Raw genomic sequence first — 25,846 nt, forward strand, 5'->3', positions numbered from 1 at the left:
CACCCACACACTTTTCCCACTGGAAAGCTATGTATGGGGCGGGAACTGTAAACGGATATGGGAGGGAAGGGGGGATGACCCACAGCTGCCATCTCATCTAAGATGTCTGGGATATAAATTGAAGCCTTTCGCAAACTAAACAGGGCATAAGAGACAGGGACCAGCCAATCAGAATTTAGCTATCTCTAAAATGGGCCATCCAATGGCTGCAGGGGTCAGTGGTATATAAACCCAAACTGGACTAATCTTGCTTGGGTGACCCCTATTTTGGCTTTGGTGAACAGGATCTGATCCCAAGGACTGTTACCACTTTTGTTGACTTGTGTGCAGGTAAAGATATCACTATTCTTGAACAAATGATATTCTTTGGAGGAGAGAATTCTCAGTAAAATGTAGCTGAAATAATTTGATGCAGTAACTGTTAGAGGATGTAAGATGCATCCTTGTGGAAACCCCCCCCCCATAAAAAAATAAAAATAAAATAACAAAACAAAATAAAAAATAGATCTGGTCAAGCTAAAGCAAAATGTAAGTTATTTATGAGGCTGCATGGATTTTGCAGATATATTAATCCTTTAAAAATCTTATTAGGCATAAGCTATTTGCTTAATGTATTTACAGTTATTATGCACACCAGCATTAGAGCAAGTTACAGTGAAGAAAAGATGAAAGGTTTATTGATATGACAAAAGTAGGAGAGTATTTGTGAAAGGCATTTAGATTTACTAAGGGTGAAAATATAAAAATGTGAGAAATTGAGTTTTTATTTAATTTAGCATGTTAAGGTTCACATTTTCTGGGTGAGGGACACAATGGTTTGGCTGATTTTAAGCATTTGTTTAAATGAGGGAGCACATAGGTGCTTTTGCTGGGCAGAATTACACCTTGTCTAAGGTCAAAAGTGTGACATGCAGCTGTTCTGAGAGCAAAATCAGATACAGCTATAAAAACCTAGGGACACGCTACTGTTTCTCCTACAGGAGCATTTGGGACAGGTTCCCTCTTGTGGCTATTTTTAAAATATGACCATGGGGTGGGCATGTGAGAAGTTTCTGGCAGTTATATTTCACAGGGCAACTAACACATAGCAAAGGCCAACATAAATCAATACTAATGTTATTTATGATGTACAAAGAACTTGATTTTATCCAAATGGACAATTAAATCACACAGCCAGGATTTGAAGAGTGTGTATGGCACATACCATTGATTTGATCTGAGACTTTGAGGAAACTGCTCAACCCAGTTATGTAATCTGAATACATTGTATTCCATCTTTTTGGCATCTGAGTTATGTGACTATATATCTGGTATGTGGCCAGTACGTTCAGAGTTTTTCGGGAGAGGTTCAAGATAATCTAAAAGCAAATGGGAGGGAGTGGACACCATAGTAAAAATAGATCAGTCAACATACAGACCTGATAGTCTCTCCCTTTCCTTGTCCAATCAGACATATCCTATTACAGATGAGGACCTCAAGTGGAAGTTGCTAGGACACCACACAGAATTGTTTTATGTTTGCAGCTGTGTTTCACATGTGTATCATTCATCACAATCAAATAAAGATTAAATTCGGCAGGGAAAGCTGTAATATCTGATGTTTTACTCAAGATATGGTTATGGACTGTATATATTTCATTGATCACAGTATGATGTAATTGGTTAACTAATTTGAAAACAAAAGGTGTCAGTGGGAATCCATTTAAAATCATCTGGGTATAGTACAGTTTTATTGTAAATGTAAATATTTAACTTAACATGTCTTAACATGCATGGTTGGAAAACATCTATCAGTCTTCTGTTAACTGACAAAGAGTTGAATTAGTCAAATTCATGTTAAAATACTTCAGAGACAATATCAGACAGGTGACGCCAGCATAACTGCAAATTCCTTGTCAATAACAATATTTAAATGAATATATAAATGATTCAACCATATGTCAATATTCTAAAGCTCTTTCTCGCTTCTTTTGTGTCCAAACCTCAGTGGTAGAATCGCAATCATGCCTTTCGGAAACACCCACAACAACTTTAAGCTGAACTACTCAGTTGATGATGAGTTTCCAGACCTTACCAAGCACAACAACCATATGGCCAAGGTACTGACTAAGGAGATGTACGCCAAGCTTAGGGACAAGCAGACACCCACTGGGTTCACTCTGGATGATATCATCCAGACTGGTGTTGACAATCCAGGTAAGCATTGATGTCTACTTCACAAATTACCACATCTTCACCTCGAACTATACTGCAGACGTTTAACGTGTTTGTGTACAGATTAAAACATGTTGACATAAGAAACCTAAATCTATTGATAATTAGCTGCCTTTTTTCACAATTTCATATTTTCTCTTTACTGAACTCTGTTATCCAATTTAAAGTGTTTTTCATGTCGTAAGATCAGCTAAATAAGCTTTTCTAAGAGATAAATCAGCACAGCATTTGTGAACTCACATTACACATCACAACATGTTTCCTTCCATACTTAATAAATGACTGAATTCTTGCCCTGCATTTTTCTCCAGGTCACCCCTTCATCATGACCGTCGGCTGTGTTGCTGGTGATGAGGAGTCCTATGATGTGTTCAAGGATCTCTTTGACCCAGTCATTTCTGACCGTCACGGTGGATACAAAGCAACTGACAAGCACAAGACTGACCTCAACTTTGAGAACCTGAAGGTACAAAACCTGTATCATATAAAAGTAAAGTTGTATAGATCAATAGTCTAACAAGGAAATATTGGTACAACCTCGTACTGTCTCCTTGACTTCAGTTGTTTTGCATGCTTCGTCTAGTAAATCCATCTGAAAATTCACCTCAAACCATATGGGTATACTAAACAAATTTGTCTGTAAACTTGTTTAACAATAGTTTTGAATATTTATTTTTAAGAATGTTGAATTTTAAAGAGAAAATTTCCATTTTTAGGGTGGTGATGACCTGGACCCCAACTATGTTCTGAGCAGCCGTGTGCGTACTGGCCGTAGCATCAAGGGATACGCTCTGCCCCCGCACAACAGCCGCGGAGAGCGCAGAGCTGTGGAGAAGCTGTCTGTTGAAGGTGTGTAGTAATTAAACATACATGTGTACACAAAATACAGACCTGTCAAGCACTGTATACCAAGTAGTACTAGACTGATATCCAATCAGTTGTATTTGCCCAGTTGAAATTACCCTAGGGATTATAACACATAAGGGTGGAAAATCACATAAAATATTAAGACAAAATGTTAGCATGACAATCCGAGAATAACAATGAAATCTGTATAGACTACTCAGAGTAAGAACATGATCTCTGCACTGAGCACTGTTGGCTTCTTTCTCCAGCTCTGAACAGCTTAGATGGAGAGTTCAAGGGTAAGTATTACCCCTTGAAGTCCATGACTGATGCTGAGCAGGAGCAGCTGATTGCTGACCACTTCCTCTTTGACAAACCCGTTTCCCCCCTGCTGTTGGCTGCTGGTATGGCCCGTGACTGGCCCGATGCCAGAGGCATTTGGTGAGTGAAATGATTGTGCATATACATAATGTATTAGTTTCAGAGGACACATATATAACCTATATTATAGGGAATAAGTGGTAGAGGATCGTTGGTATATGTTGGGTGATAAGGGTCCGTAGGGCAAAAGTTAGTAACCTCATTAGTTGAATGGTGGTTGAATGTGTCTAATTTGGGCCTGTTCAACTAATTACCTCACACAGGCACAATGAGAACAAGACCTTTTTGGTGTGGGTGAACGAGGAGGATCACCTGCGTGTCATTTCCATGCAGAAGGGTGGCAACATGAAGGAGGTGTTCAGGCGCTTCTGCGTTGGTCTTCAGAGGGTATGGAGAACACACACATACACACGAACACAAGCACATTGATATTACTATCATTATGAGAACTTTACTTTGACTTCTATTGTTTTTTAGATTGACCTAACAATATTTTCTATACTCTAACTTTGCTTTTGACATCTTTAGATTTTCAATAAATTATTACTTAGTATATTTATTAAGCCATTTAAATTGCGGGGACAGTTAGATGAAACATAAACATGCACATGTAAACCTCTATGCTCCCCCACTGAATGTGTATTTACTGTATATGTTCTGCATTAACAGATTGAGGAAATTTTCAAGAAGCACAATCATGGATTCATGTGGAACGAGCATCTTGGTTTCATTCTGACTTGCCCCTCTAACCTGGGCACAGGCCTGCGTGGTGGAGTCCATGTCAAGCTACCCAAGCTAAGCACACACCCCAAGTTTGAGGAGATCATGACCAGACTGCGCCTGCAAAAGCGTGGCACAGGTATCTAAACACCTAACATACACATATGCACACTCATGTCATATGGGATCAAACATAAATCACAGAAATATTTGATAGTATGATTACAAAGCTGGAGACACTATTATGTACTGTAGCTAAAGCATGACTTGAAGGGATAGTCACCCAAAAAAGAAAATTCTGCCATTTACTCGTCTTCATGTTGTTTCTTCTGAACACAAAAGGAGATGTTAGGCAGACTTCACTTTCATTTGATCTTTTTTTTATACACACAATAACAGTGCATGGTGACCAAGGATAACATTCTGCCTATTTCCCGGAAGACAGACAGACACTTCCACATTCCCAGTCTCACCAACTCATTCTGTTTCTGTCAGGTGGTGTGGACACCGCTTCCGTTGGTGGCGTGTTTGACATTTCCAATGCTGACCGTATTGGCTCATCTGAGGTTGAACAGGTGCAGTGTGTGGTTGATGGCGTCAAACTGATGGTTGAGATGGAGAAGAAGCTGGAGAAGGGCGAGGCCATCGACAGCATGATCCCAGCTCAGAAGTAAAGCGGGAGCCTTCCTTTATTTATTTTCTCGTCTTTGTCTTTTTTGTTTACAGTCCATCGTGCAATCTGACAGCAATGCGAGGAAACTGCTGCTCGAAAAGACAGTCTTGACTTTGCATCAGTCTTTCCTTTTTTCCCTTCTTCTTTATCTTTCATGTAATTTCGCCATTACTTTTTTCCACTTTGTTTCCTGTTCAGTTGGTAACATCTTGGGATCAGATTCCCGGCACAGGTGCGAGTACCTGTCGTCGAGGCTCACCTCAAATTTAACCGTGGTTGTAAAAAGTGAATCAAGTCAATCAAGTTGTATTTAAATAAAAAAAAAACATAAAAACATACTACTTCTAATATTTCATTACATTTGTGTGAGCACAGTCCATTATTATTCATTTCTTTAGTTATTTCTTTATAACTATTTACACATTTTTATGTAAAAGATGCCTTATTTAAAAGTGTGTAATTTCTGCACTATTAGCGGCGGCAAACAGAATAACAAAAAATATAAATCAGCTCTTTAGGACACTCCCCTGTCTTCCATATGGCAGATAAAAAGATAGTCCCAACCTAAACTCACACCAGTGGTTGAGTCAGTGTTGTTGTGTCGGGCTGGATGGACCACTCAAACAAATAGAATTGTTTTATAACACCACAGAAACAGTGTTTTCGAGAAAAGTTTTTGAGAAAATGAAAGCTACACTATGTAACTTTTGGGCCTCTGTCGGTTAAAAAATAAAACTGCATGCATCTTGCGGAAGAACATTGTTTTGGTAATGACACAAGTTGTGTTTCGGCTCTGCGCGGATGTATGTGGTTCGAGGCACCGATGTACACATGGATACAGGACATCTTATCAGAGCGAATGAACAAATAAATAACGAAAGACAGGAAAATATGGATATCCGAAACATGTAATCTGAACAGGTAAGTGCCATATCTTATACTGTTGATTTGACTTACTGGAAACATTAATGTTTTGAAATAAATTACGTTACAAAAGTTAGGTAACGTTCATTAACATTAGACATAACGATTGCTAGTCTGATAAGGTCAAACGTTGTAAAGTTTTTATAACTGCAGGATATTCTGGCCAAATAGACCACGGTAGTAACTAATTTATAGATTGTCATTGTTACCAACCAGTGTCAACATCATTTTATCCCCATAAATCTGCTAAATAAACCATTTAAACAACATACAAATACATTCAATAACTGAACACAAGCAAAGATGCCAACATCAGTTAAGTTTATTTCTCTCAAGATCTTTTGTTTCCATTTTAATATTTGGCCAGAGATGCAAAGACCTCTGGAAGAAAACAAAAATCCCTTTCTGCAAACAGCATCAAGAATTGAATCTCTCTGTCTCTCTTGCTCTCTCTCTCGTATACATAGTTTGTCCACCTGACTTCTTTCTAACATATTGCATATTAGCTAAATGCATCATGAGAAATCCAATGTCATAGCAGACAGTTTACGTTACAGACAGCACAACACTGAACTGGAGGGAGTTTACCATTCAGACAGAACACACTCAGCAACACACACTCAAAATTCTCACTTATCTCCTTAATACCCTTTTTAACGCCTTGGACATTAAAAAGCTCATTCATACCAACACACTTTCACTCCAGGTCAAGTATGGCTGCCAAAGCAAAGGTCTGCCCTAGTCCTCTCAAACAAACAATTCCTACCCGGAGAGAGAGAGAGAGAGAGAGAGAGAGAGAGAGAGAGAGAGAGAGAGAGAGAAAACAGATCAGTAGAGTAGGGCTATAATGTTCACACATTCATGCACACTCATACACATACCAGCAAACACACACACTCTCTCTCTCTCCCTCTTATTCTTTCAAGCTTTCTGTTATTCTGTTTATGCTCTCTCTCTCTTTCTCCATATCATGCAGGAATGCAGGTTAGTGTTTCAGTTCAGCACACATAGAAACATCTGGAGAGCTAGCAGAGGGTCTCTGCTCTAGCTATGAGTTAACCTGGAGTTCTAAGATACTGTATATACTATACTCACAATATTATCATCAGTATCATAATCTTTATGTAAAGCCAGTGTCTGACTGAAATAAACCATGTATTTTTTTCTCCCAAGATAATTATTCTAGAAAATAAATTAAGTACCTGTGCAAATATACACAAATCGAAGTGTTCACATTTAAGACATTGGTGCCCACCGGTGGCCAGAAATGGGTACTACCCACAGAGCCAAAGTATGCAGCTGATTCAAGTCAACATGTGTGCACAGAGGTCGTAATGGACATCTAACAGATACAGATCTCAGCAGTCCAAACCAGACAGAGCCAGACTGGTCCAGGACCTGCACTCTGTTCAGTTTGAAACAGGAAGTGTCTCCACAACAGGAGTCCAATCACAGAGCAGACAGAACAATGACACAAGGATTTTCAGTGATTTAGCAATTGGACGAGAAGGAACAAGGTGTCTTCCTGAACGTGCAGTGTAAAGGAAAAGAATAAAGTGAACAAGACAACAAAAAAAGTGGATTAGTGAGAGGATGGATGAAGAGATGGCAAAGGTGCAGAATGGAAGGGCTCACTGTGTGACTGAGGTCAAAGGTTAAAGGCGAAGCACCACCGTGAAACCTGTGGAGTCACTCAACTCTGAAACTTTGAAGAATAAATTAAGTGTGACTCTTGGTCAGCCTTTGATATACTTGCTGTAGATGAAACCATCCAAATTAAGAACCAACCTTATTGTCCGCACTGTAAACTAGACTCTCGAGCCAAATCAAAACACTCTCGTGAACAAAGAGAGAGATGCCATTATGAGCATGAAGAAAGTCAACAGGTAATCCTTCAGTATCTATGAAATACTTCACACATGACAGCATAATTGCTACCTCAGCCAATCAAAGGGTCTCTCACACACCAACCAACGTAAATCATGGAACTAGCAAGAACTATTCTGTAAACCTTAATGCATTGCTGTACTCTTCATGTTCTTCCACGTTAGCTTTCTGGTCATGGGCTGGCAGCACCAACAGGGTGTAAGCATGGCTTAAAACTATGACAGAAAACAACTTGTAGACATAACAGTAACATCTATTGCTATTGTACCGTCACCACCACTAATAATTAAATTTTTGATCCACAAATTGTGAATTTTATTGTTAGTTTTATGCTTTGCTAATTGACATCTAATGCATTTTAGGTCTTGTTATACAACAATTGACCAGAACTAGTTTCAAAAAGCAAGCAAAAGGCATTATTTAAAATGGTAAAAAAAAAAAGTAAACTCCTAAAAAAAATAATAATAATAATTCTGATCATAAAAGAAGCAGCATATACCTTCTATTCAAGTGCCAGACCTGCACATAATAATATATATATATGTATATATATATATATATATTAACGTGCTTGTAGCAGAGAGCTACAAAAGCCATAATTAGCCACAGAGAACACATGACCTGTCCGTAAATAATTTTCAGGTCAGATAGAATGCCATACAGAACATTCAATGTCCATTTTTAAATTGCAACTCTGTTTATTTGACATAGAATTGTAAGGAATTATTAGCCAAATTATTCAATGTAAGCTTGCAAACCTGCCACACACACAACACACACATTCTTTTCTAAACCCTGTTGGTGCACTTGCCTCTAAAAATCTATTCTGCAGTAAGAGCACTAAACTTTTTCCTGCAGTCCTGCATGAAAACATCCTGCATTTTAGATACAGTAAATGGTGCATTGAGGTAATATCTCATTGTTGGTTAAGCGATCAAAATGTGTTTGTTTGTTTTTTGTTTTGTTTTTATAAATAAATTTAATCATTTAAATCCCTGGAACACTGAATTGTCTGAATGCCTATTTGAATTTATAATTGCTGACATAAAGTTGGCAATTACTAAGCTGCAATAGTTAGCTAAATATTTATCTTTCTACTCTTTGTTTTACTACTGGAGGTTCATGGAAACATTTTTGTTATCCAGACCATGATTCTCTATTTAACATACTGATCCTTACTTGTTATTAAACGGTACAATTAAAATATAGAAATGTACATTACGATAGGTTTGACAATAGAATTAAATCCAATAGAAAAGGTGTGACTTGAAAAATTTTCACATATCTACAATGCAGGAAGTGTGTTCTAACAATGATCACTTAGATCCAAATCTGAATCACACGCTCTATAACCTCAACCCCACTCTGATTGGATAAAGGGAAAGGTAACTCCAACTGCAAAGAATCACAGAAGAGGAGTCATACAAAAAGGGATATCAACCAATCACAGATCCTGCTTGAGAAGGAGCAAGAAAAGTCATTTGGCATTAAATGTTTTTCTATATCTGGACAATAAATTAATCCGTAAGTAATACGTAAACTGGCATTATACATCAGAAAAACAAATTTTCTAAGGAACTAAATTCTGCTTGGACAATCTCAAGAACAATGTGTAGAGTGTTCCGTGATGAGTCTGTGATTGATTGGCTGACAGCCTCATCAAGTTTGTGTGGGCACTGTGATTTAGATTTGATTTAGATTTGTGTGGGCACTGTGAGCTATGATGGTGTTAGGATACGTTCGCCAACTTTATGTTTGTGCATATAGTTCACTGGCAGCTACAGTTCTACATTTGCGATGATTCAATGAGTTTATGACTCCGTAATAACAAATGTAAGACACATTAATCACAAAAACATAAAAAACATATGACCCGTTTAAAATGTCAAAACTTAAAAACATACAAAAGTGATAAAAAAAAAAGAATGACATAAATTATTGAAGAATTTCATGACTAGAATGAGAATAAAAATACTAAACTGGATTCAATCCAGATCCAGTGAATGAGGATGCTCAGAGTGTGTGTGTGTGTGCATTTGTGGGTGTGAGTATCTGTGTTAAGAAGGACTCCTTTTTATTTTGAGCATGAAGGGATATGCTTGTTTTTTTGTAGATTTCCCAATGTCAGGGATATGGGTGTTCCGTGCCTTTAATGTGATTGTGTTTGTGTATGCGTGTGTTTAAAGTTTTGGTGTTTGTTGAGTTGTGACTGGAGGAGGGAGCAGATGTTGCTTTAAGTCTATTACACATCGGTGGGTGGGTCAAAGTCAGTTCGCTATTATAACAGTATAGTGAGGGGGCATATTCGAGTCAAGTCTGCACTCCGTCCCCTCAGAGCTCCACCTCTTTAGAGATCAGCGATGCGATGTGCCTGAAGGCGAGTGGGGCCCCCCACAGGCGTGTGTAACGTACTCCATTTGCCTCTGCAGGACCCACACTCAGTTGGCACACCTCAGCTTGGAATCCGACCTTTGACCCTGCCGCCCCATGACTGCAACACAGCAGAAATGGGCCAGCATGCCGGACCTGGCAGCCACACCCCCTTGCTGCCTCACGCAAGGCCAGTACCACTTCTGCAGGGACCCGGTGGGGACGGGAGAGATGACCCCTTACATCCCACCCCCCTCCCCCGCCCCAGGGCTTGGACGCTTTCTGATCCCCAGATACATAGCCACTGGTAAAGAGAGAGAAAGAGTATGACAGAAATGCTGACAGATGATTGTCAGAAAAAGATCAAATGCAAGAGTTACCGGGGAAGGACATTCTTTTATCCACAGCAACTGTCAACAAAGTCCACTCATAAAGCATTAGCTTATCAAAAAAATTTAAATCCTGTTGTCATTTACTCATATAGTTTCAGAGCAGTAGGACTTTCTTTCTTCCATGGAACACAATTTTGAAGATGCTGCTCTTTTTTTCATACAATGAAAGTGAATGGTGGCTGAGGCTGTCAGTCCCTAAAAGTCTGCATTCTCCTTTTGTCATCCACAGAAGAAAGAAAGCCATACAGGTTTGGAACAATGTGATTTTCATTTTTAGGGAAATTATTCCTTTAAAAGTAACTAAGTGGACAATCCCTGATCATAACGTGCAGTATGATATGAGGACTCACCCTGTGACCGAAGATCTGCTGACTCCCTCAGATTCATTTGTGACCCTGCAAAGAAACACTCTTTTTGAGATAGTCTGCTTTACTCCAAAAGAGTCAGCTCCATGCAACAAAAATGAACTTCACCATAACAAACAAAACAGACGTACAAACATATCTGGATCTCTCAGTCCTGCCTGAAGATGTCCCAACAAATCTAATCTGCTAGCAGGTCACTAGCTGGCCTGATGTTGACTTGAGCTTTGTGTAATGAACTATACAGTATAGTACTATAAGTAAATACTTTTTGTCTGCATATGCATATGTTCTTGGATGCAGTGAAGGATCCATGCAAACCAACAAGAGACTCCATGCACCATCATCAAGACGTTCCTCACCCTTACATCCTGCTTACCAGCAGCTCAGAGACTCACACAGTTCTGCAACGGAGAGTGCATGCAAACAGGCATGCCATGTGCTGAGACATTCGAGCGTGCAGCAAGACAGGACAACAGACAGGCAAACAGAAACAGATAGGGTAACTTACTAACTGTTTTGGATCCCTGTGGAAGAGTACAACCCGACACTGATTTATTAGAGCCTTGGCGTTTAGAGGGGTCAAGATAGACCCTAGGAGAGTGAGACACACACAATGAAGAGAGAGAGAGAGAGAGAGAGAGAGAGAGAGAAAAAAAAAAGAGAGAGAGAGAGAGAGAGAGAGAGAGAGAGAGAGAGAAGAGATGAAGTAAGTCAAAGACAGAGGGAGAGTGGATTGAGTGACAGTAAGAGCAAATGCAAGACCAAATGGCAGAAAGAAGAGAAACACAGAAATAAGAACAAAAAAGGACAGATTAGGAACAAGAGGAAGCGTGGACCAGTTTTGAAGCAGTGATGGGTGTAAAACAAACTTTTAAGCTGAAAGATTTTCTCTGGGGGTTCATTGTATTTTTGGACAGACAGCGTTCCAACAGTAAAAGGAAGCTCTGTCAGATAAAAACTTTTTTAAAGATTCAGACTTTTTGATGCAGTGATGTCTGACATTCTAGATACAAGTCATATGAGGGTTTTTTGTAATATTTATTTTACTGTAATAATTTGAATTTGTGACACAGTATAAATAATTTTTGTTGCCATCACAAGCAATTCAAACAGTCAGAAGTTATTTAGTTTAAAATGAAATCAATTCTTAATAATCAATTCACATAGATGATATTTGTAAATAAACATTTTTATTTTAAATGGATAGTAAAAATAAAGTGGCAACGCAACATACATGAAAATGTGATGTCCATCGACTGAACGCGTCGCATCGCTTCTTCAGGTGTTTCCAGTTGACAGTTTCATTTATTATTATGTGAGCAAAATGGTTTTGAAGGATCTAATTTGGTGTAATGTGTTTTGTTTTGACTGAATTCTTGTTCAAGACCAGAAGATCAAAAACGATTTTAAAAGATTTCCTCTGTATTTTTCAATTGTTCACGTGTCCTGTATCCTGTTTGTTTGAGTGCATGTCTAAAAAAAGAGAGCATGAATCCCATTTTTTTGAGAGAGAGGTTGGAAATGTGATGTGAGAAAGTATTTGATATACAGTATCAGTTGAATTGTTGTCACATTTCTGCTAAAGAGGCGGGGGATCATTTCTAATTGGATCAGAGACAGCTTTCCCATTTAAAGGATACTTAACAAAGTTGTCTGTGATGTGGCATGTGTGTGCAGTGATTTGATGATGAGTGTGTGTGTTTGTCTCCTCTTACCGGCGTGTGAGTTTGGAGGTGATTTTGCTGAACAGGTTAGAGGTGGCCCGGCTGCGGGCGTTGGGCGGCAGGGCTCCAGCTTCATGGCTGAGAGTGGGTGACATGGGTGGAGGTCCATAGGTGGGCGGTACACGGTCACGGAGTTGACCCCCGTGGAAGGTGCTCCGGATGGTGGAACCACGTGTCAGCCGACAGCGCTCACCTGAGGAAGAGGAGGAGGAGGCTCCTGCTCCCACAATACTTAGAGTGGACGGAGAGGTCGGGGGGAGACGGTGAGACAGAGAGCTGGGAAGAGTCAGAAACACAAAAGTAAATGAGAGGTAGACAGTGACCTGGGATATATAACACAGTTTACGTCTGTGTTTGTATGTGTAAATGTGTGTCTTTGTAACCTGTTGTCTTTGCCGTTCTGCAGCAGCGAGTGTCGGTCAGTGCTAGAACGATCTGTACATACGTACGTGTTCCTGCGGGTCATAGTACTTCCTGGGATATTATTCTGCAACAAAGATGGCACATGACATTTCATTACCCCCCACAAAATATCTCATTAACATACATACAGTATGGACACAAAACACGCACATGCACTTAACAGGGTTCTCTCTCTTGTTGACCAATTAATTTCCTTTGCTTTTTCGTGACCTTTTCTGTCATTTGTGATTACAGGATAAGTGTTTTTAAAAATCATTTTAATTTTAGACCGATTTGATTTATTCAGACCGATTTGTGAAGTGGTCCGATCTATTAATTAAAAAAAGATATAACTCAAAAGTAATCACTGTGCCTTGAAAGCATGTTTTACTCTACACATTAGTAATATCTAGTCGATTAAATATTTTACAGCAGAGCAAAACTAGAAAAATTTATATTCACTTTATAGAAATTTAATGGACTTTTTCAGGCATGGAAAACATATGATTTCACATTTTCCCTTTCTGAAACTCTTCACCCTCTGTAACCCCACCCTCCTTTCTCTCTCTCACAGTGGTGGCAGTCATCTCCTTGCGTCGGTCAGGTATCTCCGCCTTGTTGGGGTTGTTGGCGGTGCTGACCATTGGACTAGATGGGGGGAGGGTCCGGCTGCCCATTACACTGCAGCTGGCCTTCCTCGGCGGCATACGGCTCTCACGCAGCTCACGATCTCCGCCACTGGTCGGGCTACGCTTAGGGTGCATCACAGGCATGCTGGGACCACCTGCACAACATACATGCATATATATTATAATTAACAACTTTAACTATTAAGTTTTTTGGTTGGAATTCATGCCTAATTAAGTTTTTCATACAGAAGTCACTGTGCCGTCGCTGGCGATGGTAGGTAGGGGTGCTGCGTTGAGTCTTGCTGTGTGATGATGAGGAAGATGATGAAGAGGTGGATTGTTTGTTGGTTCCGTTGGTAACTGGGTTTGGACGCACTCGTGGCAACGTCATACTGCCACTAACTCGAGACTCGGCACCATCCTATAACCATAACGATGAATAACAATGTCACATGGCCACTGCATTTAAATCATGTTTAATTGCTTATCTCCCAGTGAGAACTACACTACCTGCCAATGGAAAAAATCAATGAAAAATACACTAACCTCAGTCTTCAGGCCCAACAGTAGATATGTAGCTGTGACTTCATTATATTTCTGATTTAGTAAAGAGTCTTTAATCTCTTCTGTGGTAAAACCCATCCCAACCATAATCTCTGTAGAAAAATAGAGAGAAATCAGTGAGTTAGAGTGAAATATGTTTCTTTTTTCTAAGGAGAAATGTAACCGAACAGTGAAACGCATAACAGATGCATGAAAGTTCAGATTTTAGCCTGTTTCCTGCTGGTCTACATGCTCACCAATGCGTTTGGGGTCACTGTAGTCCTCCGTTGGCTCAATGTGAGGCTTTAGCTCATCACCCTCAAACCCTGCATTCATCCACTTGTCTTTCATCACTTGCTGTGGAGGGAATACAGCATACCGATTACACAGAAACTTCACAGCTCAGTCATTTAACTGCACAGGCTTTATAGCTCAAATTGTACATCAATAACAGTTTGCAGCAACTTTTAAGCTAAGGCTATTCAATGCATACATTTTTAAGCCCCTTGGCTTGCAGGTCTGTTCTGATAGGATCAGGACAACAGGGAAAAACAATTCTAAATGCAAATAATAGAATGCAACTAACCACATAATTGTGTATAGTTATCAGAGTAGCAAAATAAATACGATTATGAACTTTTAAAAGGGAGGAGAACATCATGACATCATGTTTTAGGCTGTACATCCAATGAAACTCTACGGTGTTTTGATTCAAATTCATCTGTCATTTGGTAGAAGGTAACCAAATTAGGCAGATGTCAACATGGGTAGGCTGCATAACATACCCTCATCCTCAAAAATTATGAACAAAACAAGAAAAAATGACCCAGACAACATTAAATATGGGTCCATTCGCAATGAGGATAAACAGTTTTGTGTAGTGAATTAATGGGTGCTGAGAGTATGGAATCATAAATTCAAGTAACAGTTAAAAACCAATGAACCAATTTATAAATTCAATATTTGATTTTAAGAACATTTTTGTTAACTTTTGTATGGCAAACGTCCTGGTTACTTTCGTAACCTCCATTCCCTGATGGAGGGAACGAGACGTTGTGTTGATGTAGTGACTCTAGGGGTCACTCTTGGGAGCCCCGAACACCTCTGCTTTCTGAAAAAAGGCCAATGGGAATTGGCGAGTGGAATTTGCATGCCACTCTCCCAGACATACGGGTATAAAAGGAGCTAGTATGCAACCACTCATTCAGGTTTTGTGCTGAGGAGCCGAGACAAGGTCCCGGCCATTTCAGCGGGTAGTTCAGCGTTGTGGGAAGAGGGACACAACATCTCGTTCCGTCCATCAGGGAACGGAGGTTACGAAAGTAACCAGGACGTTCCCTATCTGTCACTCACTCGACGTTGTGTTGCGTTACGTGGACTGGCGGTGCGAGATGGGCAGACCACTGTGTGCCTCGTTGCCAGCGCACCAGGCCATCACGTAACCTCCCCCAACGCTCTTATGAGCGCCGAAGGGTCCTTCGGGAACAAGTCGACTGCCCAACAAATAGAGACAGGCTAGCCCAGCCGTGGCCTCTTTTTCTCTTTTTTTCACCCCAAAAAGAGTGGAATTTGTTAACCGAATGGGGGCCATAAATGTCTACATCAGGGGGGTGTCACTCCCAAGGGGAAGACACCGCGGAGACCACACCCCGCCCAGAGAAGGGGGGGTTTTCGAGTGGAAATACGTCACATGGTCTTACCAAGTCTTGTTGGAAGTATGTCATGTGGAGCAGTCACATGGTAGGTCCTATCTGAGGCTCATGGAATATCAGATAATCTGAAAGTTGGCTTGAAAAGACTCCAGGCTGTTACAGACCGTATCTGTCAGTTTACTTTCATGTGTTGATGGATGGCTCGAGCCCCGTGGCCATGCTGAGTCCAGGGACATTGAAGCACTTACCTGGCTCCTGATACCCACCATAAGATTGGTCGAGGAGGGGGGAAGAGGAACATCGTTCCCGCAGTCCGTCGGAGTCAACCCGGTGTGAGTGTGTTTGTGCCACAGCTGGGTGTCTACCGGTGGAGCGCCAAACCTGCTGAAATGGGACGGTGGACGGCGGTCGTGACGACAGCCGTGCGCACCTGATATGTGACCCAGAGAACAAGGAAACCACTCTTTTGTTGAAGTTTGAAAATGAAACAAAAGATTCTCCTCCCGGCTCTCCACTGGGGGATGGAGTGGTCTGTCTACCAACTCCATAGAAGCAGATCTCCTCGTCCCTGGGTTGCCCGTCTCAGGGGCGCTTCGAAGACTTCCTAGGGTTCTTGGCGGCCGGCCATGAGACAGGAGGCGTCTGCTTCCTGCGGTGGGCTCCACGCCGGGGCCGGGCCGTGGGGGTGGGCTGAGGTGGAGCCGGTGCTGCTGCTACAGGAGGACGCCCTTGGCGACGGGCAGACGGGGTGCGGGGTCTTGAGCCATGCCAGGGCAGGATGTGTTGAATGGCCTCCGTCTGCTGCTTCACCACCGAGAACTGCTGGGCAAAGTCCTAGACGGTGTCGCCGAATAGGCCTACCTGGGAGATAGGGGTGTCAAGGAACCGTGCCTTGTCGGCCTCTCTCATCTCGACCAGATTGAGCCAAAGGTGGCGTTCCTGGACCACCAGGGTGGACATCGCCTTGACCTTCATCACCCAGAAAGCATGGTCGGTTGCCGAGTGCAGTTCCTGCATCAATCCCGGGTCAGAACTACCCTCGTGCAGCACTTTTAGCACCTTGGCTTGGTGAAACTGCAGGAGAGCCATGACGTGCAGGGCGGAGGCAGCTTGTCCAGCGGCACTGTAGGCCTTAGCTGTCAGGGACGACATAAACCTACAGGCCCTGGACGGGAGCTTCGGGCGCCCGTGCCAGGTGGCGGCGCTCTGCAGGCACAAGTGTACCGAGAGCGCCTTATCCACCTGGGGGGATCACCGAATACCCCTTGGCCGCCCCACCATCGAGGGTAGTGAGAGCAGGGGAGCTGAAAGATCAGGATCGGGCAGTAAAAGGTGCCCCCCATGATCTTGTCAGCTCTTCATGCACTTCTGGAAAGAAAGGGACCGGGGTGGGGTGCGGCCTTGAGTGGCGCTCTAGGCCCAGGAACCAATCATCGAGCCGTGAGGGTTCAGGGGAGAGCGGAGGGTTCCACTGTAGCCCGACGCTCGCAGATGCCCGGGAAAGCATGTCCGTCATCTCCGCGTCGGCCTGAGACTGGGCGACCACACACGAAGGAGGGAGCCCAGCCGAGGGGTCCGCATCAGAGTGGACGAGCCCGCTCTCCGATGCTGCGCTCGATAACTCATCATTTTCCCGGGCTCTGAATAAGAGGTCGAACTCGCTGTGAGACGAGCCGGCGGTCTCATCCGAGAGCCCGACCGGGGCAAGCGAACGTGCTGGGGAATGGGAGGTCCGTGGGGGTTTACCCGGCGGAGGTGCTCCCATTGAGGTCCTCAAATCACCCCCAGTGCTAATCGGCACGGCCTCATACCCTTAGGTAGAAGGACCGAGGCGGGGAGCCGCTGGGGTGGCTTGCTTTACGAATGCAATCCGTGACCGCAAGGTTGCCATGGTCATGTTCTCGCAATGAGGATAAGACCCATCCACGAACGATGTCTCCGCGTGGGCAGCGCTCAGACACGTAAGACAGCGATCGTGGCCGTCAGAAGCGGAGGGATAACGACCGCAATCAGGAATAACACACAAACGGAAAGGCATTTTTAAAAAGACGTTTCCGTGTGCCGCTCTTTTAGAAAGAAAATATACTCTTTTAGAATATACTCTTTTGCTCTGCCGAAGCGCCCAGGGGCGTTCTCTGCTCTCCACAGGGGCAGAGGGGGAGAAGCTGCTGAAATGCGCCATAAATCCAGCAGTGAGTGATTGCATACCAGCTCCTTTTATACCTGTATGTTCGGGGGGAAGTGGCATGCAAATTCCACTCGCCAATTGCCATTGGCCTTTTTTCAAAAAGCAGAGGTGTTCGGGGCTCCCAAAAATGACCCCTAGTGTCACTACATCGACACAACTTCGAGTGAGTGACAGATAGGGAACAATTTTGATACTGTTACACTCTGTCTACACCGGACGAGTCTGTTGACGAGACATGACGTGATGCGAAGGCTTGAGGCTGTCTACACCACAGATATCTATACATAGAAACCTCATTAGCAGCTGTTCCTATGGGCCACGATACGTTGGCGTGTTCGCCATATTGGAACGGTCAAGAGCCATCCATCAACACATGAAAGTAAACCGACAGATACGGTCTGTAACAGCCTGGAGTCTTTTCAAGCCAACTTTCAGATTATCTGATTTTCCATAAACATTGGGCAGTATTTTAAATGATATAAAATTCCTGACTTCACTTCTAAAATAATGTTTTTTTTTTCATAGCAAACTGAAAATAAAGTCCTCTTCAAATGAATGTATCATGGCAAACATACTGAAAATTAGCACACAGTCTGTCATTTTATTACATGATGAACTGTTTCTACACAAAAGCTGTTTATGCAGTGGTCTAAGGCTTCTTCTCCATTCACTTGAATTTAAACAGCTTTCCTTGTTGACCGCTCCAAGATGGCACTGCGGTCGACATATCCGAACCAGCCGACTGAGGCATCTATAGACCTTATTCAAGCGAGCGCCATCTTTGATTTTTAATGGGAATGACAACGAGGCTGTAAAGGATAGACTTACCATCTCTTTAATGGCACAAATGGTATAAAGCTGTAAAAAGCTCCTTGATCACATCTGATTTTCCAAAACTCATGTTGTCTGGAGTTCTTTGTATACTGAATGTTTTTAGAAAGATATTTTTTCAATGTTTTGTCTGCAGAACGTTCCAAAAACACTTTAAACTGCAGTAAAGCCCACTGAAGAGACTGCAAGCCTATCCCTCACAGCCTCATTGTCAGTCCCATTAAAAATCAAAGATGGTGCTAGCGTGAATAAGGTCTATGTATGTATATCTATGGTCTACACTGCAAACATCAAAAAGAACATTCTAAATAATGCGCAGAAAGTATGGACCAATTAGCTGTAAGCACGAGTAAACTTCAGCAACGGTTAATAACCTGTGTCCTACGTTATTTAACAGAAATTCACTGGTATAAACATTTACCTATATACACATATCATTGTAATGTTATTGTTGCTAAAACTGCATATACATCGAAACAAAAGAGTTTTTAAATTAGTAGACTAGAGACCAGAAACATCATGAGCTGGCTTAAATGCAACCGTCATTATTTTTTTTTAATAGGTAACAAATAAAATTCCAGGCAGAAAGATGCACACGTAGGATATCTGGTAAGTAAAATAATTTTATTTCAGACAGACAGGATGATAAAGTGTCTGGAGCAGCTCAGCAGTGCATCAGCAATAGCATGGGGCATTTGTTTACTGTCGGCGCTACACGATGCGAACGGACGCTTCGAGTGTAGACAGCATCATTGACTATAATGGGAGTTATCTGCTTTAATGTGATGCACTGCTCGCGTCTAGTGTTGACAGGGTGTTAGGTCACCAATCATTGCCAATATAAAATCTGAGTCCTGAAGTAAAACCAGTTGAGAACCACTGTTTTTAATCACAAACACTTTACAGAGAAATAATATAGAACAGATGCTTCATATAATGTAATCTGCTTCCATGTCCAAGGTTTGGAAAGTGTGAGTGTTAAGTGTGTGTCTGTGTATGTGTAAGTGGGCACCTCTAGAGTGCAACGTTTGCTGGGATTGAGCACAAGGAACCTGCGCAGAATCCCCTCACAGTCTGTGGACATATAGAAGGGCACACGATACTTCCCCCTCAACACTCGCTCACGCAGCTCCTGGAAAAAACACATGCCACCAGTGTGACTAAAGTTAAATCATTAAGACAGTAAGAATTTAGAAAGCAGAATTTAGAAAAAGTATTAAAAGTTAACACACATTACACTTTATGTAAATGTTAATACAGCATCTTAAACTTATAGAGTCAAGTTACAGTTAGTATAAAGCAACTGTCAAGCAACAGCAGGTGTCTGCGCAGTCAAGCTACAGTCTTCATCTGTATGTACACCACTAGTGATTCCTGGGTGTAGGCAAGGGAGGCAGTGTCTCCTCAAAAATTCGGGTGAGAAAAATAAATGACAATACATAAATAAAACAAATAAAATATTGTGAAATGTGAGCTCAGACAACGTGTGTAGCAGTCATATTTCTAAAGTCTAAAGCCTCCCTTCAGATCATTGAGTGCCTAAGCGTAGCATGAATGTGAGGGAGGTAACCGCCGAATATAGGAGACTGTCCTCACTGCGGACTGTAGCGCAAAGACGTAGTGGATTTAATCCTCTACGTAGTTGACTTCAATGACGTACTGGATGTTTTTAATGTGCATGCGCACAGCTACATATTATATTAGATTCTCTTTACAATATTATATTATTTAGTTATGTCAGTGTGGCATATAACCTATACGCAATTTTGTTTGACAGGTTATATTAGCTTAGTGGCTCCTAAAATTTAGTAGTTTAACTACTGCAGGTAGACATCTGTGTCTGTATAAGTTTAATGTTTAAATTCATCCATATAACAAATTTTATTTTCTCTCTGGAAACTTCAAAGTTTGGTGTTTATTTGAAATACTGGATATATGCATTGTTTTGTATTTTATCTCCACAAAGATCTTACTTTTTGGAGAAATGTCCTCTGGTCTAATGAAACAACAATTGAAATGTTTGGCCATAATGACCATCATTATGTTTGGAGGAAAAAGGGTGAGGCTTGCAAGCCGAAGAACACCATCCCAACCGTGAACCATAGGGGTGGCAGCATCATGTTGTGGGGGTGCTTTGCTGCAAGAGGGACTGGTGCACTTCACAAAATTGATAGCATCATGAGGAAGGAAAATTATGTGATATATTGAAGCAACATCTCAAGACATCAGCCAGGAAGTTAAAGCTCAGTCGCAAATGGGTCCCAAGCATACCTCCAAAGTTGTGGCAAAATGGCTTAAGGACAACAAAGTCAAGGTATTGGAGTGGCCATCACAAAGCCCTGACCTCAATCTGATAGAAAATTTGTGGGCAAAACTGAAGAAGTGTGTGCAAGCAAGGAGGCCTACAAACCTGACTCAGTTACACCAGTTCTGTCTGGAGGAATGGGCCAAAATTCCAGCAACTTATTGTGAGAAGCTTGTGGAAGGCTACCCAAAATGTTTTACCCAAGTTAAACAATTTAAACGCAATGCCATCAAATACTAACAAAGTGCATGTAAACTTCTGACAAACTGGGAATGTGATGAAAGAAATAAAAGCTGAAATAAATCATTCTCTCTATTATTCTGACATTTAACATTCTTAAAATAAAGAAGTGATCCTAATGGACCTAAGACTGGGAATGTTTTCTACGATTAAATGTCAGGAATTGTGAAAAACTTAGTTTAAATGTATTTGGCTAAGGTGTATGTAAACTTCTGACTTCAACTATATGAATTAGCTCCATCACTGTACTCCCCTCTCCACCGATAGTGTCTGGAGGGCGTTCTGGCACACAGTGGATGCCATTGCATCATCCAGGTGAATGCTGCACACTGGTGGTGATTGAGGTGAGTCCCCCAATACTATGCAAAGCACACTGAGTGTCTAGAAAAGTACTATATAAATGTAAGGAATTGTAATTATTATAATTAACATTAGTTATTAAGTACCAAACAATGTTAATGTCCATGAAAGGCATCAAAGAATTGTTGATGTCAGTTTATTGATTCAATATCACAACAAGAACTGCAATATAATACTGTATCGATTCTTCCCCCAACTCCAGGATACAGGGTGTTAAAGGGATAGTCCACCCAAAACGTACTGGTTACTTTCGTAACCTCCGTTCCCTGATGGAGGGAACGAGATGTTGTGTCAATGTAGTGACAGTAGGGGTCACTCTTGGGAGCCCAAAATACCTCTGCTTTTTGAAAAAAGGCCAATGGGAATTGGTGAGTGGAATTTGCATGCCACTCCCTCGGACATACGGGTATAAAAGGAGCTGGTATGTAACCACTCATTCAGGTTTTGTGCTGAGGAGCCGAGACGAGGTCCCGGACATTTCAGCGGGTAGTTCAGCATTGTGGCAAGAGGGACACAACGTCTCATTCCCTCCATCAGGGAACGGAGGTTACGAAAATAACTAGGACGTTCCCTATCTGTCACTCACTCGACGTTGTGTCGATGTAGTGACACTAGGGGTCCCTATACAAAATGCCATAAAATAGCTGAACTGTGTTATGTGGATTGGCAGTGCGAGACGGGCAGACCGCTGTGTGCCTCGTAGCCAGCGCACCAGGCCGTCACGTAACCTCCCCCGACGCTCTTATGAGCGTCAAACGGTCCTTTGGGAACAAGTCGACTGCCCAACAGTAGGGACAGGCTAGACCAGCCGTGGCCTCTTTTCCTCTTTTTTCTCCCCAAAAAGAGTGGAATTTGTTAACCAACTGGGGGCCATAAAAGTCTACGTTGGGGGGGGTGTCACTCCCAAGGGGAAGACACCACGGAGACCACACACCACCCAGAGAGGGAGGGGGTGGTATTTTGAGTGAAAATACGTCACATGGTCTTACTGAGTCTTGTCGGAAGTATGTCATGTGGAGAAGTCGCATGGTAGGTCCTACCCGAGGAGGGAAGATCTTCTACCAACATGGTGACCAGGGTCAGAGGGGTCTCTGTCCAAGGAAGACGCAGTTTACCGACAGGGAAACGATTTAGCGGAAGATATCACATGGGGTCACCTACGGGGAACCAGCACATGTGAAGCACCTACCCCAGTACAGGGCCTAATTAGCACACGTACTGGGTCGGCAGCGAATTTCTCCACAAACTCGTCTGCCACAGGGCTAAGGAGGAAAGTCATCCAGGGATCACAGCTTGTGAACACGACTGGAGGTCAAAAGCACATGTCTTCACCTCATGGGAGGGGAAAGGCGCTATGCGCAAGCGGTACACCTGGCCATCTGTCCCGGAACTTACCTGCTTGTACCTGACAATACACGGGACGAAACCGGCTCAACCCAGAGATTGTAGAACCTTGCAAATGTGTTGCCCAGCCCGCTGCTCTGCAGATGTCTGCCAAAGAGCCGCCACTGGTCAGGGCCTGGGGAAAGGAAAGCACCGATCCGACTGTGCATCTCTGGGGGTCTTCGCGTCAGGAAGAACACCACTTAGTGAACAGACGTCACTTCAAGGCATACTGGCACCTCGTAGAGGGAGCCCTAGCCTGAGTGATCTTGTCTACCACCGCCGGTGGTAGTCCACTTAGGGCTTCCGCGTCCCGTCCAAGGGCCAGACGTGGAGATTCCAGAGGTCTGGTCGTGAGTGCCAGATGGTGTCCCGTTCCTGAGAAAGAAGGTCCTTCCTCAAGGGAATTCGCCGGGGGGGGGCTGTCGCAAGGAGCGTGAGGTCTGAGAACCACATCTGGGTGGGCCAGTAGGGTGCTACTAGGACGACCTGCTCCTTGTCCTCCCTGACCTTTCACAGGGTCTTTGCAAGTAGGCTCACTGGGGGAAACGCATATTTGCATAATCCCAGGGGCCAGCTGTGTGCCAGCGCGTTTATACCGAGAGGTGCCTCAGTCAGGGCGTACCAAAGCGGGAAGTGGGAGTATTACCGGGAAGCAAACAGGTCTACCTGTGCTTGACTGAATTGACTCTAAATCAGCTGGACCACCTGGGGGTGGAGTCTCCACTCTCCCCTGAGTGTAACCTGTCGTGACAGCGCGTCTGCTGCGGTGTTGCGGTCGCCCGGGATGTGAGTGGCTCGTAGCGACTTGAGGTGCTGCTGACTCCAAAGGAGGAGACGGCGAGCGAGTTGTGACATACAACGGGAGTGTAGACTGCCTTGACGGTTGATGTATGCTACCGCTGCTGTGTTGTCCATCCGGACCAACACGTGCTTGCCCTGGATCAATGGCCGGAACCTCCGCTGGGCGAGCAGTACTGCCAACAACTCGAGGCAGTTGATGTGCCAACGCAGCAGCGGACCAGTCCAGGAGCCGGCGGCTGTGTGCCCATTGCATACGGTGCCCCATCCCATCTTGGAGGCGTCCGTTGTAACCACGACACGCCTGGAGACCTGCTCTAGGGGAACCCCTGCCCGTAGAAATGCAAGGTCGGTCCAAGGGCTGAAGAAGCGGTGACAGATCGGCGTGACAACCACCCGATGTGTCCCGCGGCGCCATGCCCATCCCGGGACTCGAGTCTGAAGCCAGTGCTGAAGCGGTCTCATATGCATCAACCCGAGCAGTGTGGCTACCGCTGAGGATGCCATATGTCCCAGGAGCCTCTGAAAAAGTTTCAGTGGAACCACTGTCTTCTGTCTGAACGCCTTCAGACAGTTCAGCACTGACTGTGCGTGCTCGTTCGTGAGGCACGCTGTCATCGAGACTGTGTCCAACTCCAAGCCGAGAAAAGATATGCTCTGAACCGGGGAGAGCTTGCTTTTTTCCCAGTTGACCCGAAGCCCCAGTCGGCTGGCACACAACACATCCCGAGAGTGAGCTAGGATTAGCCAGTCATCGAGATAATTGAAATACGTGAAAAAAAAGAATTTCACTGTATATGTGCAAATGTATAATCTGTGATAAATAAATAAAATTATAAATTATAATTATAAATTAATTGAGGATGTGGATGCCCACTTCCCTTAGCGGGGCAAGGGCTGCCTCTGTGACCTTCGTGAAGATGCGAGGGGACAAGGACAGGCGAAAGGCGAGGACCTTGTACTGGTATGCCCATCCCTCGAAATCAAACTGCAGGAAGGGTCTGTGTCAAGGTAAGACCGAGACGTGGAAGTACGCGTCCTTCAGGTCTACCGCCACGAACCAATCTTGATGCCAGAATCTTGCTAAAATGCGTTTTTGCATCAGCATCTTGAACAGGAGTCTGTGCAAGGCCTGGTTCAGTACTCGCAGGTCCAAGATTGGCCGCAACCCACTGCCTTTCTTCGGTACGATGAAGTAGGGGCTGTAAAACCCCTTCTTCATCTTGGCCGGAGGGACAGGCTCTATTGCACCCTTCCGTAGAAGGGTAGCGATCTCCACACGCAAGGTAGTGGCATTCTCACCCTTCACCGAGGTGAAGCGGACACCGCTGAATCTGGGCGGGCGCCTGGCGAACTGAATCGCATAGCCGAGTCAGACGGTCCGGGTCAGCCATCGCGACGGGTTGGAAAGCGCGAACCAGGCATCCAAACTCCTGGCAAGGGGGACCAAGGGGACAATCACGTTGGACATACCTGCGGGTGGGGCCTCGTGGTGGGGCGGAGCCTGAGGCGCCACGTCGAGGGGGCTCGAACTCCGTGGCTGTGCTGAGTCCAGAGACATCGAAGCACTTACCTGGCTCCTGACGCCCACCATAAGATTGGTCGAGGGGGGGAGGAGGAATATCGTCCCCGCAGTCCATCGGAACCAACCCAGTGTGGGCATGTTTGTGCCACAGCTGGACACGCAGGGGTGGGGGGTCTGCCGCTGGAGTGCCGAACCTGCCAAAATGGGACGGTGGATGGCGGTCGTGACGACGGCCATGCGCACCTGACATGTGACCCAGGGAACAAGAAAACCACTCTTTTGTTGAAGTTTTGGGTACCGCAGCCTCTTGGGCATGCGGCAAAAAATGAAACAAAAGATTATCCTCCTGGCCCTCCACTGGGGGATGGAGTGGTCTGTCTACCAGCTGCATAGAAGTGGGTCTCCTCGTCCCCGGGTCGCCCGTCTTAGGGGCGATTCGAAGCCTTCCTTGGCCTTGTGACGGGTGGGGTCTGCTTCCTGCGGTGGGCTCC

General features: G+C 43.7%; 2 protein-coding genes across 6 annotated transcripts in view; one reads left to right on the forward strand and one right to left on the reverse strand.

Moving 5' to 3' along the window:
* The first annotated feature begins 230 nt into the window (after positions 1-230).
* On the forward strand, positions 231-5,172 carry LOC127439657 (creatine kinase M-type-like). Its single transcript, XM_051695900.1, has 8 exons — positions 231-330; positions 1,988-2,196; positions 2,526-2,680; positions 2,931-3,063; positions 3,330-3,501; positions 3,705-3,828; positions 4,111-4,300; positions 4,657-5,172. Exons 2-8 carry the CDS (start codon positions 2,004-2,006, stop codon positions 4,833-4,835), a joined length of 1,146 nt encoding a protein of 381 aa, XP_051551860.1. The 5' UTR covers positions 231-330; positions 1,988-2,003; the 3' UTR covers positions 4,836-5,172.
* An 890-nt stretch (positions 5,173-6,062) lies between these two features.
* The window catches only part of LOC127439655 (MAP/microtubule affinity-regulating kinase 4-like), a 66,446-nt gene continuing 46,662 nt past the window's right edge, over positions 6,063-25,846 (reverse strand). The window contains exons 9-18 of one of the 5 annotated variants that reach the window (XM_051695897.1): positions 19,754-19,873; positions 14,328-14,427; positions 14,074-14,183; positions 13,774-13,948; positions 13,471-13,682; positions 12,880-12,983; positions 12,488-12,772; positions 11,281-11,363; positions 10,758-10,802; positions 10,127-10,319 (exon numbers count right to left, since the gene is read on the reverse strand). In XM_051695897.1, the coding sequence (XP_051551857.1) occupies positions 10,255-10,319; positions 10,758-10,802; positions 11,281-11,363; positions 12,488-12,772; positions 12,880-12,983; positions 13,471-13,682; positions 13,774-13,948; positions 14,074-14,183; positions 14,328-14,427; positions 19,754-19,873 (1,299 nt within the window). In that variant the 3' untranslated portion in view covers positions 10,127-10,254. The other 4 variants (XM_051695899.1, XM_051695895.1, XM_051695898.1 and 1 more) reach the window with 4 other exon arrangements.

This window comes from Myxocyprinus asiaticus, chromosome 4, assembly GCF_019703515.2.
Source record: "Myxocyprinus asiaticus isolate MX2 ecotype Aquarium Trade chromosome 4, UBuf_Myxa_2, whole genome shotgun sequence".
In the NCBI taxonomy this organism is placed as follows: Eukaryota; Metazoa; Chordata; class Actinopteri; order Cypriniformes; family Catostomidae; genus Myxocyprinus; species Myxocyprinus asiaticus.

Bases quoted from the DNA above. Each gene is read 5' to 3' on its own strand.
- LOC127439657 (XM_051695900.1), top strand. From the start codon at position 2,004: ATGCCTTTCGGAAACACCCACAACAACTTTAAGCTGAACTACTCAGTT. The intron at 2,197-2,525 runs GTAAGCATTGAT...ATTTTTCTCCAG, and splicing joins GACTGGTGTTGACAATCCAG to GTCACCCCTTCATCATGACC. The intron at 3,829-4,110 runs GTATGGAGAACA...CTGCATTAACAG, and splicing joins TCTGCGTTGGTCTTCAGAGG to ATTGAGGAAATTTTCAAGAA.